A 20,140-nucleotide genomic window follows, 5' to 3' on the forward strand; every position below is an offset into this window, starting at 1 on the left:
ACAGAGATTAAGTATATTAGCGTGATGTTTAACATACTGCTTAATAAATGGTTATGATGATATCCTAAAATAATTCTGTTAGGATTCTAAGAAATTGGTATTCTAAAACAGAGCAAGTGAATTGTTCTCTTTTGGAAGGGGAAAATGCCATGAAAAGACGCTTACCAAAAATTAGAAGAATTGGTGCATTAAAGATTTCAGTTCCTCATAGTAAAATTTTATTTCAGATTCTACTTTGTATAGGATATAGTTTCTTTTATTTTACATTGAATATTGTGGATTTGATGAGAATGTGTGGAAACTGGTTTTGAACTGCCACATATTTATATAAATTATGTTTTATTATTCCTAGAGAAATCAATTCATTACTTTATTATCTAATATAATATTTTATGATTTTTCTGTTATCAAACTAAAATTATCTTAAGTCTTTATATAAAGAAGATAAGTTGTATGATACCTTAATATTGGTAACTTCCTGTGAACCAATTTATTTTTTCTGCAAATCACTGCATCCTGACTTATTTCTTTCTAATTTATACAATTCTTCCTAGCTCCACCAGGAAAAGACTAATTGGTTTTAAATGTGGTTAATTTTTTTATTATTAGAAACATCTTTCAGTGTCGACATAAAATTAATAGGTTAATTATTTTACATGGAATTTTAAAATGTATCCATATAAGTGATTATTTTGTATGTTTAAAATGTATCTATTGGCTGATGTTCTTTCCTACTCTGGATTTTTGAGTGTGTAGCTCATTTGCAAATCAGTGTCAATAGCTATATCCCTTTTCCTACATCTATCAAAAAGGCAGAAGTCAGTCAGTCACAGTTCCCTGATTTACTTTATGTCTATAATAGAGGTGGGCAATTAGTAGATGACAGCTGCCTGATGAAGATAAAAATTATTGCATGAAAGGGAAATACATTAGAGCATCATAAAACAGGAAATTCAAGAGATAATTTTAATAATTTAAGTTCTTTTTAAGTTATTCAGCCCTAGGATTCAAATATAGGTTTCATCCACTAAATTAACATTCTCAGCTACATTGTGGCTGAAATTTTAGGTCATGTAACTACTCATCACTTTCATATTTCCTCTCATCTTATTACTGTAATAATGGACAATAAAGGGTATTTTAAAACTGAGACAAATGGCAGAGAGAGTTCATGGGGCCCCATTTAGAACTGACAGGGAATTACCTTTTTTGTCTGAGTTGTTGCATTTCTGATAAAATGACTTCTGAAGATAGCATCTATAGTGAAAGTATTTACAGCCATTATGGAAGTTCTTAAACTAAAACTTGTTAATAAAGATGTAGACTACTGTTTATTTAGCTATATAAATGCATACATGCACATTCTTTGGTTTTGTTTTGATAAATGCAGACATCTATTGCAATACTTGCTAGTATTTTCAAATACACATATCTGTTAAATGTCTACCAGTAAATGACATTATAAAATTATTCATAGAAAAGTTATAGATTTTTAAACATGTTTCTTTATGAATACTTGGTTTTGATTACTTTAATTACATTTTTGTTTGGATTCCTAAATTAAGTTTAAGTTGAATTTTTCATAAATATAGATGTTTTATTTATTCTTTCTCAGAATTCTTACAAATAGGATGTATAGATTTTTAGATAATAATGTTTTATTTCATCCCTTAGCTTTGGTGAGTAAGACTCTTTATTTTAAAATAGACATCTTCAATGTCTTTGCAAGAAGAACAGAAATGAAACATAGGAAAGAATGGCTGAGATGTAAAATTTCCATATATATGCAAACATAAAATTAAGTTAAAATTTTATGTTTATAAAAATTTTAGTTAAAAACTTGTATTATTATGGTTCTTTGAAAATATCCTACTGATTTTGGGGTAATGAAGTGCTGCAATATGACCAAAGATTCATCCCCACATTCTTTTACGTGATTGTCTTCCTTCTCAGTGTCTCCCTAGCAGAAGCTTTTAGACTCATTGAATTTTATGTTTTGGAGAAGTTCAAGAATACCATGAATGATAATGAAATAAGAATAAAATGGGCTTTGATTTCATTTCATATAGCATATACAAGTGTGAACCATGAAGCCCCTCAAAATAAACTTTTGGCCTTCAGAGACCAAAATATTACCAAATACCATACTGAGTTGGTATGTTGAGTTGCTCAAGATGCTAAACTATACCAGAAGCAGAGATACCAACGATACACAGGTGTGGTTTATATAGGTAACAGAGTAGGTAATAGAAGATAATGCAAGTAACAGGATGTGGAAATGCATCACCTTTGGTAAAAACAATGAGGGTGATTTGTAGAACTAAATGGAAAAAAATCATGAGTATTATTTTCTTCCCCCCATGAGCTTCATGAGTCAATCAAGAAATTCTGATTTAACCCTCAGAACTTTTTAGTTAAAGACTCTGGGAAGGTGGTGTACAATAGGTGAAAAACAAAGTACTTCTTGTAGTCTTCAAGTTGGTTTTCTCTCTTGGACTCCCTATCCATCTTCAGTGGTGAGAAACTGCTCTCTATGCTTTCTCTTAAATAAAACACACACACACACACACACACACACACACACACACGTATATTATATATGTGACTGTCTGTGAAATTCACATGAAAATATTAGCTACCAAAACATATGTGTAAATTCAAATTGTGAGGAGCTCAACATGGTCCAAGTTTTACAGTAAAATTAAGCCACATAAAAAACAAATGCTTTGATAAAGTCTTATTTCATTGTATGAATGCTTAAGGAGGCCATGAGATGAAGAGAGGCTCAGTGAATAAAGACATAAAATTGTGGGGTATTCCCTGTAATGAAAATAAAACTTTTTAATTCATTCTTTTTGAATGTTTGTTCCCTTTATCTTTTCCCAAGATTATCTCTTCTAGTCATGTTTGTAAAAAATAATCAGTACTAAAGTTTTGTTTATAATAGAACCTTGGGTCATTTCTGAATACTCTGAATTACCTATTTAAATTACTCCATGCTGGAATTTTTTTAAAATTTTACTTATTTATTTATTTTTGGTTGTGCTGGGTCTTTGTTGCTGCACATGGGCTTTCTAGTTGTGGCAAACAGGGGCTACTCTAGTTGCAGTGCGCGGGTTTCTCATTGCAGTGGCTTATCTTGTTGTGGAGCATGGATCACAGGCTCAGTAGTTGTGACACATGGGCTTAGTTGCCCCATGGCATGTGGAATCTTCCTGGACCAGGGATCAAACCCATGTCTCCTGCGTTGGCAGGCGGATTCTTAACCACTGGACCACCAGAGAAGTCCTCTATGCTGGAATTTAAAGTCACGTTTTTTTGGGGGGTTTTTTGCATTTAGTCTTAACCAAATGCATACCTTTCAGCTTATATTCCTCTTTATTTGAACCATGGGTAATTCTCTGTTTCTACTCACTAAATGAATGATTGTGAAAAAGCAAAATTAGGAGATATATATATATATATATATATATATATATATATATAGGATATCTATATATATATCTAAATATCACACATATATTGTGTGAAAAAAATAAGTTCAGGTGAAGTTTTTAGATTGGTAGTCAAATTTAGTGATTCTAGGATCTTTGAAAGATACTGGGTATCAAAATTCACTAATTCTGAAATGTTTTGAAATGTTTCAGTAATGCAGGAGAACAGAGCACTGTAATATCTCAGCACCAAAACATTTGGCAAAGACACAGTGTCATTAGTCTGAATGTGATGGGTTGTATGTTGAATTGTCTCTTCAGTGCTTTTAAAAAGAGCACAGGAACATTTGGGTATGGTGTGACTTATATCGTCAGACATTCATATAGGCACACTTCAAGTCTCTTTGAAATTTACTTTGTGAATAGGTATCATTTATACATTACAACCATGAATAAGAGCCAGTGTTTACACAGGAGTGTGTGTAATTGTCAATGAATGGATCTGTTACTTTGTCTTCTGAAGGATAATAACTTTGAAAATATTTTAAGAATGTCCTATCTTCCTACTTGTATGTCTAGAGATGCTTTTTTATAATTCCAAATACAGTTGTAACAGAGGTAAAGGTCTAAGTTGATAGGCTTACATTCTTCTATGCTTATTCGTAACTGGCTACTTGGAACCATAGAGAGTCTTTTCATTTGTTGGTCAAATAATTCACCACCTATTGTTTAGGAATCAGATAGGCTAGAGAACGTCCTAAACGGATCAGAGACAACTTCTTCACTGTATGTACAAAGAGGAAAGGAAGACTCTCACCTCTTTAACACCAACCCCAAAGCCCTTTGTGTACCTAATCTGAGCAACCCATTGTCCAAGGACCTGCCCACTTAAGTTGCCATTGACCCAAGAACCCTTGGTATTTGCTTCAGCCTGATCAAAACAATTACATGCCCTGTCTACAAGAAAGCAGAGCATCTGGGTTTAAACTCTTGGGATACCTTAAAAACTCTGTTGGACCATTTGAATCCTGTTTGCACTATATATAAAATACATTTCAGTGTCCAAGTTGGGGATTACATTTAAACTAATAAGACTTGCCATTGTTTACAGACACTGAGTTTTGCTCCCTGGACAATCAGGAGATAGTATTTGTAGTTCAGCACATGTGAAAAACATATTATCTTTAATAACATGACATACTTGCTATCAGATGTATAGGTGGGTTTTTAAAAGGTCCATGAACTTTAGTGTGAATAAAATATTCTATTAAATATTGAGAAAGAAAAACCTGGACTATTTATATTTTTCTAGAAAACCTTCCTAACTGTTTCTATAATGCGTATGATGAAGCAGACTATTTCTACAACAAATAGCAACTATATCCATTGTTACTATTGATATACATTATTAGGAATATTATATATTATTATGGAAAATGTTTTATTGTCATAATCAAATCACTGTGACTTTAGGTCTGAAGTATCCACTCTATAATTTTTTTCCAAATGTTAGTTTATAAGAAAGTTTATTTGGTAATTTGAGGTAAAGAATGTTTATTATAGCTTTAGTATCAAGTATATTACATTTAGAGAAAAATTGAATACTACATCTTAGTTTTATATACAAAACAAAATTCCCTTTGGACGTTTAAGGCACTTCATTATCTCTGAAACATTCACATTCTCGTGTCACCGTATCGTTTCACTAGTTATCAACAAACACTCGTTAAGTCTCTGCCATTTGTAAGGCATTGATTGCAGGTATATCCAGAAAAATGAGACTCGGTTTTTATCCTCAAAATAAAACCCTCAATATCCAGTTTTGTGAGGTTAGATGAAGGATGTGAGGAAAAATACACAGCTTTAATAAGCAGCAGTGCATGAAAAATGCCATTAGAGAGCTATAAGATCACATGAAGAAAACAAGATGCTAGCTATAAGAGGCTGTATGATGGGTGTTGCATTTAATAAGTGCCATTACGGATACATAAGGTTTTATAGGTGGGAGAGGAAAAATGCAAGTATTTATATAATAGAAGGGTACTTTTGCTGAGAAGAAAAGCACAGTGTTGGAGGGCAACATAATACTAACTTAACCAGTTGTTCCACCCGTACTGAACTACTGAGAATTGCTCAAGCTGGTTTTAACTTGTCTCTGGGCTTTCTTCAATCCCTCAATTTCCATATCCTCTTCACCTGTCCACTTCCTAAGAAATTCAGCTTAGGCTAATAGGAAACCCTTCCTGAACCCTCAAGAATGGGTTAGCTGCCATTTCACTCTATCCATTTTGTTGGGTACTTCTCTTAATTTATCGTAAATGCTTATTGAGCTGCTCATCTCTCCCCTGCTCATTATGCTTTTTAAAGAGTCACAGGTTGTGCTGCAAGCACCATTGCACCCACAATACATGGAAGGCACACATCGATATTTACTGATTTTAGAAGTTATAACATCTAATCTTAAAAAACATATTAAAATATTCTAGACATGGGCAAGTCACTGCCTTCAAGAAGCTCATTGTCTAGAATAGCTGTTCTCAAACTGTGTTTCCTGACCAGCAGCATCAGCATCATTTGGGAACTTGAGGAAAAAAAAATGTAGATTCTTGGGCCCCACCTCACACCTACTAGATCAAAAACTGGTATTTCCAGGTGATTCTAACACATTCTGAAGTTTAAGAACTGCATTAAAGAGAAATTATAGGAGATAGTGATGGCCATATTGGCACAGGGCCTATTTTAGGAATTGGCTCTTTAGTTAGGCCTTTGGTGAGCTTTTCAAGTGTTTTGAGGAAAAGAACACTTTTATGTTGTAGTCGTATGTTGATGCTGCAAAGAAACTAGTAGTATAAAGAGCAGTTAGGGCTCTGAAGTCTAACAACCTGGTATCCAAGACAGATAAAGGAAGTGAGAAGCAGTATTAATTGCCAGAATCTGTTCTTTAGGATGGACTTCCCAGGTGACATAGTAGTAAAGAATCCACCTGAATGCAGGACACATGAGAAACACAGATTGGATCCCTGGGTAGGGAAGATCCCCCAGAGTAGGAAATGGCAGCCCACGCCAGTATTCTTGCCTGGAAAATCCCATGGACAGAAGCGGTTGAGGGGCTACAGCCCATGTGGTTGCAAAGGGTTGGACATGACTGAGTAAGCACACACTTTCTTCAGGATAGATGTGTATTAAAAACAGGGGGAACTGTTGCAGGTAACTCCATGCTCAAAACTTGAGAGGATGATGGGGGAACTTTTTGTTGTTGCTGTTGAATGAAGTGTTGCATTCATTTGTACTACCAACAGAATATTTAGAGGAGGATGGTTGCTGTCATAATGCCTTGTGAAGCAAACAGACTTGAATGAATTCTGGCTTCGCAACTTACTATGTTTCTAGTGGGCTTCCCTGGTGGCTCACATGGTAAAGAATCTGCCTGCAATGTGGGAGGCCTCGATTCGATCCTTGGCTTGGGAAGCTGCCCTGGAGAAGGGAACAGCTACCCACTCCAGTATTCTGGCTTGGAGAATTACATGTTTCTATTAATAATCTTGACCAAGAAAACTTAGTTAATCTCTTTTCTCTTCATGTAAAATGGGTTTCTTCACATGTAAAATGGGTTTAATAGTTTACTTCCTAGCTGTAAGAATGAAGATATAAATAAAAGGAATGCAATATGAAGCATCTAGCACAGTGAATTACTGGTGCTTGATTATTCAGTAGCTATTAGTATGGATGAATGAACTGTTGAAAATATGCCACAACTTCTTGATAGGGATTGGGGACAGTTAGGAGGATTTGTGAGTCATGCAGAAAGTTGTTAGTGGAAGTTCTGGAAACAAGAGTTTTTTATAAGAAGATAGCATGGAATATTAGGGGAAGAACACTTAGCCTGGAGGAACCACTTGCATGTATTGGTTGTGAGGAGGAAGAAAGATGGAGGACACATATTCAGAGTTGTATCAGGACCACATCCATTTACTACAAAGCTCATCTATTGTCATCTCTTTGTACTTTTCTACCCATTTTGCATAGTAAAGTTGTAATGTATTGTGATTTTTGAAGTCTAATTATTTAGCCTGTGAAATAATACATAAACATCTGTTTTGGTGTTGAGTTCACTTTTTCACAAGTCTACCAGTTCTTTTTTGGATGTCTTTGATTATTAGAATGTTTTTCTTTGTATCCCAAACTCACTATCTCTTCAAGTTTTGTACCATATTTAACTCCTTCCCATATTAGTGGATTATACTTTTATATTAGCAGCCACTAGAATCCCTGGTTTTTCTTCTTTCAAAGCTCCTTCTATCTCCTAGTACAGAAAGACTTTCATTGCAGCCAATGTAAAGAATATAATTATTTTTCATATTACTGTTGTATCTTCACATGGCTTTTAATTCAGGTCTATAAAACTTAGTACTTTAAAACCATAGCCAGAAACTCAAATGAGGAAATAGAAAAGTAAGTTTGAAAAATGATTAACACACATTGATGTATTTCACTTATTTTGATGTCTGTATACCATATCATTTAGCTCCGGAATGGGGCTCCCAGATTTATTGAAGTTATAACCCATATACTTGCCTCATTTCATAATATTAATACCATCTACTCATGTCCCCCTATAATCTGTCAACCATAAGTATCTTAGTAACAGAGAAATAAATTTGTCAGTAATTCACTATACTTAATTATGTTTGAAGATACATGAGGATACACAGAATCAGAGCTGAGAATCATTTTTCCTAGAGCTCTAAGACCACGCCACATCTGCCCTTGAATAGAACATGGTACAATTCAATAAATGGGTACAGTTTTTAAGCATAATATGCAGTAGAAAAGGTAGAAAGTAATGAAGAAATGATCCAAATCAGCTTGAGAAAAGACTAAGGATAAAAAGGATTATTCATATGAGAGGCATGTTGTCCGGTTGCTGTTAATAGGTATACAAGTACTGGGGTTGGACTGATATAGCTAAAACCTATCTGTTATTAAGAAAAATGTTACATGTAAACTGGGAATTACACAGCCAGCTTCATTACATTACTATTCAGCAGCTTCCACAAAAACCTAAATTAACACTTATGTGAGGAATCTATTGAAATCATTCATTGCATTAAAAAAAAGTCAACAGATTATGTAGGTCTTATTATGAATAGTTAGTGATAATTTTGTTTTTCTTTTGACAGTTATATAAAAGAATAATGTACAGAGCAGATGTCATTTCCCCGTCACCATCTTTTACTGTTCTACATAGTGTTGCCTTTCTTGTTCTTTTTGTGGGAATTTTCCATCCATAACAAACAGTCCTAATGAGATAATTCAGAAAATTCACGATTTTCTAACTAGAATATTACTCTTAGACTAGGTCCATTTATCAATATTTTGTTGGCGTTGTTTATAAAACACATTTATTGCCAAAAGTTTAGGAAATTAAAGAGTAAATGGGAAAATATATATTATAGTCTTTATTGCCCTTTAACCATTGTTAGTGGTGGTACATAGCTTTCTGTGTTTTCTATATATACATATTTTTACAAAAGCAAAATTGAATTGCATTAGCTACATTTAAACTTTTCTACACAAATATTACATCCCATGCTAATAGACATTTGCATAATGTACAGTTTTTGTTTGGTTTAAATGGCACTGCAACATGTATGTTGTACAGTTATCTCTATGCTTTTATCTAGTCATTTCCTTTTGGCAGTGAAAGTAGAATTTGAGAGCCAAAGATATGAGTCGCTTTTGTTTAAAAGACTGCTAATCGAATGTCAGTGAGTGTGGTAAGGTTGATTAAAAAGTAATAAAGTTATATAATTTTCTGCAATTAAATAACATTAATTCAGCTATAAAATTTAAGGCTTCCCAAGTGGTACAGTGGGAAACATTCCACCTGCCAGAGAGACACAGGTTCGAGCCCTAGGTCGGGAAGATTGCCTGGAGAAGGAAATGGCAACCCACTCCAGTATTCTTGCCTGGAAAATCCCATGGAGAGAGGAGCCTGGTGGGCTACAGTCCATGGGGTCACAAAGAGTTGGACATGGTTGAGTGACTGAGCATGCACACAAAATTTAAATCTAACCAAATTATTACTTTGTCATCAAAAATCAATTTCACTTTCTCATGGAGAAACAATTCTGTTTTTTGGAATTGTGTAGTCAAAAAGAGCGTAGAGAAATTGTGAAAGAGTAGGATGAATAGAATTACACTAAATGTTACACTGGAAAACCCAATCAAACCCTAAGAATTTTCAACTAGTGACAGGATATGTCATAGAATAAAATGAAGAGAAATTGGTAGATAGAATCAGTGTGTAATTCGTTGTCTAGAGTAGATAGGCTGAAAGAAGGTTACAGTAATATTGACTGCTTTATTATCATTAACAATTATCTAAATGAATAAAATAAATGATAAAATGTGGTTATCATTAATAAGTTGTTCATAAACTCTTTGTATAAACAGTATGTTTTCTCCCTCCAAACCTAGTATTCAAAAATCTGCTCGCTTATTTTTTTGGCAAGCAAAATTAATAATTGAATTTGAACTAACTTCGCTTTGATCTTGGCTCATTGAAATGGCTGTAGGGACACTTCTTAGCCATCAGAAGAATCAGAATCAGCATACCTAATAATCTTCACTTATATATATAATGGGAGATATTTGACCAATATCATTGCTGTAGCTCATCCACTTAAAGTGATTTTTTTAAAAAATTGACAGCCTGTTATTCATAGTAGGCAAGTATCATAGGGATCATTTTGATTCCTGTCTGAGACCCTGAGGTTTTAAGCATTATAATGTCTTCCTTCCTTTTTGTCCTACGTCTTTCTCTTCACCATCGCTCAGTTTATCTAGAGTAGAGACTGTAGTTTAAATGAGTGGTCTGTCATATAAACTAAAGTCTCCCATTATCCTTCAGTGGCTGTGGTCCAGAGTACCTCTTTCATCATAGTCTCTGGGATCTGTGCTAATTTGGATGAAAGTGCTCATTCTTTACAGCTTGAGCATTATCTCCCAGGCAAAAACATGGTGAATAGGCACAGGTACCCATTCCCTTTCATTTGGGTGCCTAGGAAGAAACTAGATCATGTTCAGACCATTGGCTAAATGTTGCTTGCAATCCAGGGTAAATTTTGACCCACTGTATTTATATAACATTTATATAATTTATGTAGCATAAATTTCTAATCCATTAGAGTTGAATAAATGGGTGTCTCTTTTAAGTGTGAAATATATTTTTTAAACCTTGGAATAATAGATGTTTTTAATGTGTTTCTTTAAAGAATACTTCTAGGATTTCAAATAACTGCATAACCAGTATGTCTTAAAAGCAAATTAACAAATATTCAATAATGTAAAAGAATGATAAGTAATGTAACATGGATAACAGTTGAGCCAGGTTTTTGAACATTTATCAAGTACTTCTGTTTAATTATACAATATGTTTGGGGTGATATTCACATATCACATAATGGCTTCATTAAATTTAGCTTATTTTAAATTTATAGTCTTTTGGAACACATTTTCAATAGCTGCTGCATTCGAGTAGCATTACCTTGTCATTTCTTACTCTATATTGTGGTTAAAGGTTTATTTTATCAATCCTGTCTTGTCGCCTTGGTGTGTCAGTACCGGCTACTGGTAGTATAATGTCAGTCTCACTTAGGGACACTAGTACCACATATCTCTAAAAGATGGTGATGAGCAAGCATGTGGTTTAATTTGTAAGTTCAGGACATTGCCAAATCTTTGTTTCAGGCATGCGGATTCTTAAATTGTAAGTTGTGAACAAAGCTTGGATCTACACCTTGTGCAGCATTAATAATGCCATAATTTCTTTTAATTCTAAATTATTCTATTGGTTGGATACCATCTTAGTCTCTGCTTTGACTTGTAAATGTCCATTGTTATCTCATAATGATATGGACTCTAATGCAATAACATGGTTAGTCAATTCAAAAATAAAGTATCTTTTTGAGTTTATATCTCCTGAAAATTGATAGGGTGGTACACCAATTATGTGGTTTTCTTTTTTTTCTTACTAATCTTATTAAAGGGGGAGAACATTAAATCTTTGAATACTGTACCTCAATTTTATTGTAATGATTTTGCTGGTTACCAGGTGGGGTGGCAGTTGAAAAATTTGGTGAATGCACTACGAGAGGACCCGAGTGGTGTTATCTTAACTTTGAAAAAGCGACCTCAGAGCATGCTTACCTCAGCACCAGCTTTACTGAAAAATATGAGATGGAAGCCCCTTGCTCTGCAGGTAATGAAGCTTAATCATAAGTCATACACCATCATTTTAGCCATAGATTATCTCAGTAATGCTTCTTTATTGTGCCTCATCTCAGCAGCATATGGATTAATCTTGTATGCTTTTGAAAATTTGTTTGTGAAATGATCTCTTCACAGCTGATCCTAATAGGCTTAATTGTGATGAAATTTCAAAGTCACTATAACTAAAATCAAATTATAAAGAACCCTGCCTTAATTTTTAAACATTTTAAAGCATAATTCCAAAGAAAAGCACAAGTTATTTGAAGCCAAAATGTGGATAGAAATGAAAGTGAGAGGTTTCATTTTGTGATATAATCTTCAACTTAAAAGTTATATCCATATATACTTCTTGAAGAAACTAGATAATAGTTTATAGAATTCTTTTAAATCCGCTCATGAGATAAGAATAGTTGTTTTTGAACAGTAGGTAGAGAAAGTTTTAGATAGTAATTAAAATGTACCTATTACATTCTTCCTGATGGATCATTTTTTTTCTTTCTACCATGTACAAAGCAAAAACAGGGAAATTGTTACATTAGAAATTCTGCATTTTTCTTCAGCATAAAACATCACTCTAAAATGTTGATAAATTAGGTTAAGAACCAGAGGTATCTAGGAAGTGATAAAAATATTCGGATTGAAAGACAAGGAAATAATACATTTTCTTCCTTTTCAGTCAGGCTGTAATGTTTAAACACATCATAGAGGAAAATTTTACTCTTCACAAGACTTGCACTTTTAAAATAGAAGACCGTTACCTTTCATAGAAGTTTAATTTTTAAAAATTAAAGTTGCCCATTGAAATAGAACATTTCCTGTTGTTCAGATTAAAAAGAAAAGCAATAAATGAAAATGCCATTGTTATCACTGCTATTAAGTTCTATATTAGTACCTTACACCAGTCTTGATTTTTTTTTTCCCTGAAATTCTCAGTTCTTCATTACACATGAATGGCCTTATAGATTATAATGATTTCTCATTGTTTAAAACTTTCCTGCTTCTTGGCCTCAAAGTTGCATTATACTTAAATAACATAAAAATATAAAAAGAACGTTAAGTTCTTTAAATTTTTAATGTGAATCTATTTTTTCAAATAAAGATGTATAAAACTGTATTTTAAAACTACATTAATATGTCCAAATGCACTTGACTTGCAGTATATGTTTATTATCAAAGATTTTTGATGATCATTAAAGTTCAGAGACCAGTATTTGACTCATTAATTCATAGATTAGCAAATCAGACCTTCCCATCACATCATTTTATTTTCTAACTACGTTGTAAGTTGCTTTGTTGTTCCACCCTGTAGTTTTCTATTGACATGTCTTCCCCAAAGATCCTTCTTCAGAGCCTGTAAGGTGGGAACCCTGAAGAAGAGACCCTGACAGCCATTAAGTTTCCTTCTCTATATGTGTGGTTAAATTTCACAGCTTCTCTCTAGCCCCTTCTGCTTCACAGTGAACAACAAAAAGACACTAATTTCTTGTTGATCCATGAACTCTATTTGAGGGAATATCTCTAGAAAATAAATTGATGATTTGATCCCCTTTTAGATTCTTTTCCACAAGCACAAACTGGAGAATTAAGCTAATGACAATATCTAGTTAAGAATCGCTTTTATAGAAAATTCTGAAATAATCAAAAGACTTTTTTTTTTCTTTGCTACACATACATTTGGTGTGTGTGTTTAAACCTAGAGAACAAAGACTTTAATTTTTTAAATTGCTCTACATCATTCCTTAATTATAATAGATACTTAAGACACTGTTTCTAGGTTCATTCCTAAATGCCAAGAAATGTGCCTCATCAGATCACTAATTATATTTATTCCTTATTTCCTATTCAATTACTCTGAGTATGCTTGTAAATTTACTTTTTCAGAATGCTGAATTCAGAAAAAAAGAAAATCAGTATTTACATAAGTGCTTATATGTATTGACATTTTTATAAATTTGTTACTTCACCTGAATTAGTTCACCTAAAATGTATTGTCCAAGCTTGATTTTTTATAGATAAACAATACTATTAATGGGTTGGAGGAAGCAAGGAGGGACCCTGCTTTCAACTTTGAAAATTGACTTTATGGAGCAGAAGAAAGAGTAGGAGTTTTAAGTAAATACTTACAGGTGGTGGTAAAACAAAGTCTTAGGAGTAAGGGCAATGGGTTAGTCCTGTAACATAACACACCGCCACCAAATCTCCCTAAAGTCTATTTTGAAGACCTGAAATTGTACCATTACAGAGTTTCATTTTGATCTTAAGGCTTTGGCTTGTGCTAAAATGCAGAAAGACACCAGAAGCATAGTGGAAACTATCTGGTCAGGATTTTAAGAGAATGAACACAACCAAAGATGCACAAAGCTTGAGGCTTCCAGGATCTGGAGGTTGTAAGTGGACTGCTTCCAGCAGGGGAAAAATCAAGGAAATAGTGGGATGAGAAAGTCTTACAGGCAGTTCTGGATTCTTTGTGTTGCCTGAGACCACATATTTTTCCTAGTGGCCAAGAAAGGACCTCATGTGTGAAGCTTAAGTGCTTAATGTAACAACAGTCCTCTGTGCAGACATAAGTACCGTTCCTACTGTAATCCTGCTTCTGGTATGTTGCAGCCAAAATGCCCATTAACTCACCTGAATACAAATTTTTTATCTTCAAGCCTGAAGAATTGGACATTAAGTTATTTCTTCATAGGATATACCAGTAGTCTACTAAGAATTATTTCAAATAGAGTTTACAAAAAGAAACAATCTGTGGCATTTATTTAACCTCAATATGTACGTTTCATCTTTTTCTTTTATGATACCAGGCTTAGGGTTTTCAGATAAAGCATAGCAAAGTTTGTGTAGTTTGGAGGTAGACGCTAATACATGCCTCTAATGAAGGGAACAACTTCATTCTAACAAAGGAATAATTATTTTTTAAACTAATACGGAAATAATTTGTACCTGCACAACTAAAATATAACCTTATCTACCTTAAGGTAGAAAATTTTTGAGGAATATACATGTTTTAATAAAAGTCATTTTCGTTCTAAAACGAATAGTAGCTTCTATTATTAATTCACTGCAATGACAAATTTTAATCTGGATTTTCTTTTGAAAATCATTCGTGGAATTATAGCCAAATAAGCAAAAGCATACAATTCAACTTCATGCTCACAGAGCAATTTCATTAGTACATTTCATGAAATTTGGCAACTCTTGTTAAATTCCTAATTTCTCAAATGTTTTGTAATAGAACTGAAAGACTTAAAAATATTTTAGTCAAATACTACAAGCAGATTTAATCTGGAATTGAATTTGTTGTCATCTGCACCCATTTATATATAGTAGAGATGTTCTACCTGAGGTAGAATCTTTTATTCTGAGAAAGCGAACTAACAATTGCTTTCTGAGAACTGTTTTTAAAACATGTCCTTAGTAGCACCCTCTACTAATGTCCTGGATTTTGGTAAGCATGGTGGTTGCTTATGGTCAAGTCCTTGAAATTCAGTGAAAAAATCCTGGGGAATTATGGATAAACCTCAGTGTATATTTTTTGATGTTTGTCATCTTAAATTAGCATGCATAGGTCACCAGCTTGCACGAATGGTGTTGTTTTCTTCTTACAAGAGATGTGTGGGAGAATTAGCTGGACACTGGTGAGAGTATTGATTGAAATCACTGGGAATCAACAATTTTAAAAAACATTTAGGAACCCAACTTTTATTTTTCTTGGTGAAATGCATCTCAAAAATAATCACTAAAATCAATGCTGGAATTCGATTTACTGATACAGGTTTCATTAAACATTTTTAATGTAAAATGATATCAAGCTGTATCATTAGAATTGCTCCTAGACTGTTCTAATCCATAAGTCTTTTATATCAAAGTGATAATTTTTTGTGTGGTTTTTGTGCTTTTCACTTTAAATGTTATTGCTTAGTATTACCTTGATGCCATTTTTACAAGATATTTAAATTAAATACTTTTGAGCAGAGAAAGAAATGGAAAGCAAATAGTCATAGTAGTCAGTTTTGTCTATCAACTGGTGTAATGACTGAAGAACACTGATAATGTTACATTTCAAAATACATAGAAATATGAATGGTTGAAGTCACTGTAAAACTAAAAAAAGCAGCAATAATAAAATTTAAATATCAAAGTTATAGGATGGGGTGACCAAAAAACATTAGAAGCAAAGTTTATATATTTCTGAGAATTTTGCTTTAAAAGCATGTTTTGAAGGAAGGAAGGTAACTAATATTAGATATGACACTAGAGAAGAAAATAAGTTTTAACTAAAAATGTAATTGTGCTGACTGGGAGGCAGAAACAATTACATGTTTTACATGCTCAAATTAGTAAATAGCTGCAAGCAATTGTCACATCAGATTTTTGTTCACCAATGTTTAAGCAAATTAATTAAAGGATCTAAATCACATTTGTGGTTTTTAACCAAATGCTTTCAAAATGTTAACACAGACTGCAAATAATCACCTAATATAAAAAATTATTTTTTAGTTTCTCTATTCTTTAGCTTCCCATTCTTTCTTTAGTTAATATCCTAAAAATATTGCGTAGTGTAAGGTGAAAAAATTGGAAGCTCAGTGTTAATGTTGCAGTATTAACTATGCCCATAAGAGTGGACAGCATAAATATCCTAGTGGTAGTTTCAGTAAAGTGTGCAAATTTTGATGATTAATTGAAAAAAGCAATTTTTGGTGTGACTCTAAAGTGTATATTATTTGTGTATTATATAATCATGTACATAATTTTATGCCCATAGATATATTTTTAACTTATACAGATACAGCTTCCTGATCAAATCTGTGGTTGAAAAAAAATGTTTTTTCTTTTGTAGTCTAATAAGAAAGGGAAGATTACATGCTTTAAGGAGAAGACTCAAGTCTTTAGTATTTATAAATTTGTATTTTAGAAAAGGCTGAGAAAAAAACTGAGAGTGGGAGAATTTAGAATACATGTGTTTCTCATACTTAGACTCTTTTCAAATCATTGAATACTTAAGAAAATCTTACCCAGGAAAAATTATGCCCAATAATTTTCCAAATTAAATCTAATATTCTTTATATGATCAAGAAATTTACAAGATTGTATGCAACTTCTTGCCTCCCAAAATCCAGAATACATTTTCTGTGCAGCATTTCTTTAGATGTCTCAGAGTTGCTAACATAAAACAATATTCTGGTACTTGTATTGGAATTATAATAAAAATGTGTTTGAACTGAATAAGGACTTGTGTGAATGTTCTGTGCTAAAATAATGGGGTATTGTGTTCTAGTTGAGTCTGTACTTATTCCCAAGAGTGAATAAAATTAATGGCCAGGTTTTCTACTTGATGTAATCATTCATATTTCAATGAGTATTTTCCCTCTGGAAGACAAAGCAAGCTCTTTGTGATATTTGCATTAGTGAGTTCTGCAGATAACTGCATAATGTGTAATGCACCATTTTCATCTTTTAACATTGGGGCAGTCTTTATGTCATTGATTCCATTCAAGACTTTATATAGCTCTATGAAAGCTGGGTCACTTACCAGATAGAGGGACAACTAAATTAAGATATGGTTGCCAGGAGTTGTTAATATGTAAAATGTTTCAAATAAAACCTTTAACATTAAATGTAGTTTTTTAGGTATAGATGCTCTTTTCTCATAGTCTTTAAGGCCATATGATTTTCAGAGGTACATTAATACCTTCCAGATGTGCTCAGTTACCTTAAGAGATGTTGGAATCCGGGACAAGAGGAAAGGGCCTGAGCCATCAGAGAACTTAAAGTGTTATTTCAGTGATCCCTTACAAAAGCTGAAAATTTTAGTTTATACTAATCACAGCCTCCCAATGATGTTTAACCTGGAGGAGTAGGATCTTTTTACTAAATTCATCACTCATGATTCAGAGGAAGATTCGTGCCGTGCCACATTGTGGGATACAGTTTAAAGGTATTTATAGAGTTCAAACCGACAATATGAGAAATGTATGTGTATGTAATATAATATATTTCTGAGTCCTGTTCATAGTAGTAACATCATTAATTGACTAAGGTTATAAATGTATACTTGAAGAGATGCATATATGATCATTTTATTTAGGATTTGGATATTTCAAAATATGCATGCCTGTGCCCCAAAAAATCTGTCATAGATTTCTTTTAGAAGAGTAAACAGTATGTATGCAAAATATGTCCTTCCTGTTGGAGCCTCATTGAATCTGGAAGGAAAACTTTGTCATTAGAACTATTGAGATATGAAAAATAAATTTTGTGGAAAGGTCCTTCCAGAAAATAAACCCACTTGGATAGAATCCAAAATGGATCCAGTCATGCTTGATTGCATACCAAAGTGGATCAAGTTATACTGAAGCTTCATGCTTGCTTGAGTTACAAGATGCGGTCTTAAAATACTCTTGTATTTTATCCATAAGTGATAATAGTTCTTAATTCTCTTCCTATGCAGATTTTCCCAATATAAGAGAAAGAGTCAAAATAGCAAAGTGGTACAATAAAAAAAAATTATCCTTTATTTCTACTTTTTTTCCTTAAATTGGAAATTCCTTATAATACAATGATAAACTACTTTCCTTATACTATTTTATGAAGAAATTATTAAAGTAAATGTTACCAAGGTAGGAAAAACTATCCTCCTGCATTGTTATACTAACATATTTAGGTTTTTGTCTGACCTCAGGCATATGTCTATTAAATTTTGAATTAAATGCAGAGAGAACTTTTTGATTTGAGGGAAGCTATGTTTTCCACTTTTTTTGTGTATTAGATAGTTACTGGTGGTAGGTGTAATTTTAATGGCATTTGTTACACCTAGGACTTTCTCACTGATAATTTCAACTAATAGCATCATTTATTCTGTGCTTTATTTAGTCACATTTTGCCTATCTTTCTAATGTTCTTTAATGCCATTTTCATTCTTTTGTCATTTATATTTTGTAACATTTCGATTCTTGTCCTAACTTAGAGCTTTTTAAAGGCATTACAAATTATCACAAATTTCCTTTGGGGTTAAGTAGCTATTTCCATTTTCCCATGAAGATTCTATTTTGCCATACTTTATTTTTCCATTGCTTAATGTCTTCTTTAAAATATGATTCTCAAGAATAATGTTTACTTTTTAGTTTGAATTAGCTTGACAAAAATATACTGAATAAATTTATTATTTATCATGTGTCTTATACTTAGTACAAGGCATACTGACTTAATTAGCCAGATATCTGCATGATAAACCAATTTCAATGTTTTCTATGATTTACCAGTTAATAAAATAACTAGTAAGTAGAGTTAACAGAATCGACTAATTTCTTCTTTCTCTGAAAGAATAAGTTGTTTTTTTCAACGACTTCAATTAATTAACCAGCTGAGACAATCAAACCTGTTATTTGTTTAAGCATATCTGTCTTTTTCTTCTACATTTTTGCTAATTTAACTGTGCTGAGAACATTAATAGCAAATCTGTGCTGAAAATAGAAACCCTTAGAAAATATCAATTTGAAGGAAGTTGACACGACTAATATTTAAAGTTCCTGCAAGGAGAAGGATCAAGTACCCTAAATAGACAATCCTTGTAACAGTCCAGGCAGAAGAAAATACTTTTATTGGTCCTTACCTCACACTTCACTTGGAATCACTGACTACTACTCCTCCGTTTTTCCTACCTTCCTGCCTCTTTGTTTGGGGAGGACAGGGATAGATACCAAGAGAAATTATCTTTAGTTCTACAGATGGTAAAATAAAAGGAGAGAAGTCTTCAGGATTAAAGTAGTTAATCCTAGGAAAGAAGAAAGAGAATAAAAAATGTTTAGATTATTTTTTTAAATGTTATGTTTTTAGAACTTGTTTTTAAGTTCACTCATAATGTTAAGATAATTTAAAATAAGAGCATATTAGAGCATTTAAAAAGCATACTGAATATTCGTTTTTCTCTCACAGTGCATCTGTTATAGAAAATGTTGGCAAGTAATGTACTGTGTAATGAATGTTTTCTTTACATTTCTATAATTATGAAATTTTGTTTAGATTTGTTGTTTAGTGTCATTTGTATTTAATAATAAGATATCCTGACAGGAAAAAATTATAAACAGTCACGTTACAGATCACACTTAACCTAAAGATCCTATCATTCAAAGATCTATTGGAGAGACTTGTAATACATTCTTAGAAAGAATATAATACTTTATTTCCTCAGGCTTCATGGTGTTCATCTGTACAAGTAACTCCTGATTACCTATATAAATTTCAGGATTTCCCATTGCCAAAATTTTTGTTTCTAAAAGACACACATAGTTTAACTTAGTGCTATTCCAAAGTCAGCATATTTAAACGTAAACAGCATAGTCTTTACTGTATGTTTTCAAAATATATCAAAATTCTTCGACATGTAGACTTTCAGACTTTTTAAATATCATATAAGGTACAATATTCTAGAA

The 20,140-nt window shown here is 32.7% G+C and overlaps 1 protein-coding gene across 5 annotated transcripts in view; it reads left to right on the forward strand.

The window, feature by feature from the left end:
• Window positions 1–20,140, forward strand: part of CNKSR2 (connector enhancer of kinase suppressor of Ras 2) — a 270,849-nt gene that overhangs the window by 133,865 nt on the left and 116,844 nt on the right. For 3 of the 5 annotated variants that reach the window (XM_070462393.1, XM_070462394.1, XM_070462397.1), the window contains exon 9: window positions 11,551–11,697. The exons of the other annotated variants lie outside the window; for them this stretch is intronic. In XM_070462393.1, coding sequence (XP_070318494.1) covers window positions 11,551–11,697 — 147 coding nt within the window. The remainder of the gene's footprint in view (window positions 1–11,550; window positions 11,698–20,140) is intronic. 5 annotated transcript variants of the gene reach the window in all.

The sequence above is a fragment of the Odocoileus virginianus genome, unplaced genomic scaffold (genome assembly GCF_023699985.2).
Source record: "Odocoileus virginianus isolate 20LAN1187 ecotype Illinois unplaced genomic scaffold, Ovbor_1.2 Unplaced_Scaffold_4, whole genome shotgun sequence".
Taxonomy (NCBI): Eukaryota; Metazoa; Chordata; class Mammalia; order Artiodactyla; family Cervidae; genus Odocoileus; species Odocoileus virginianus.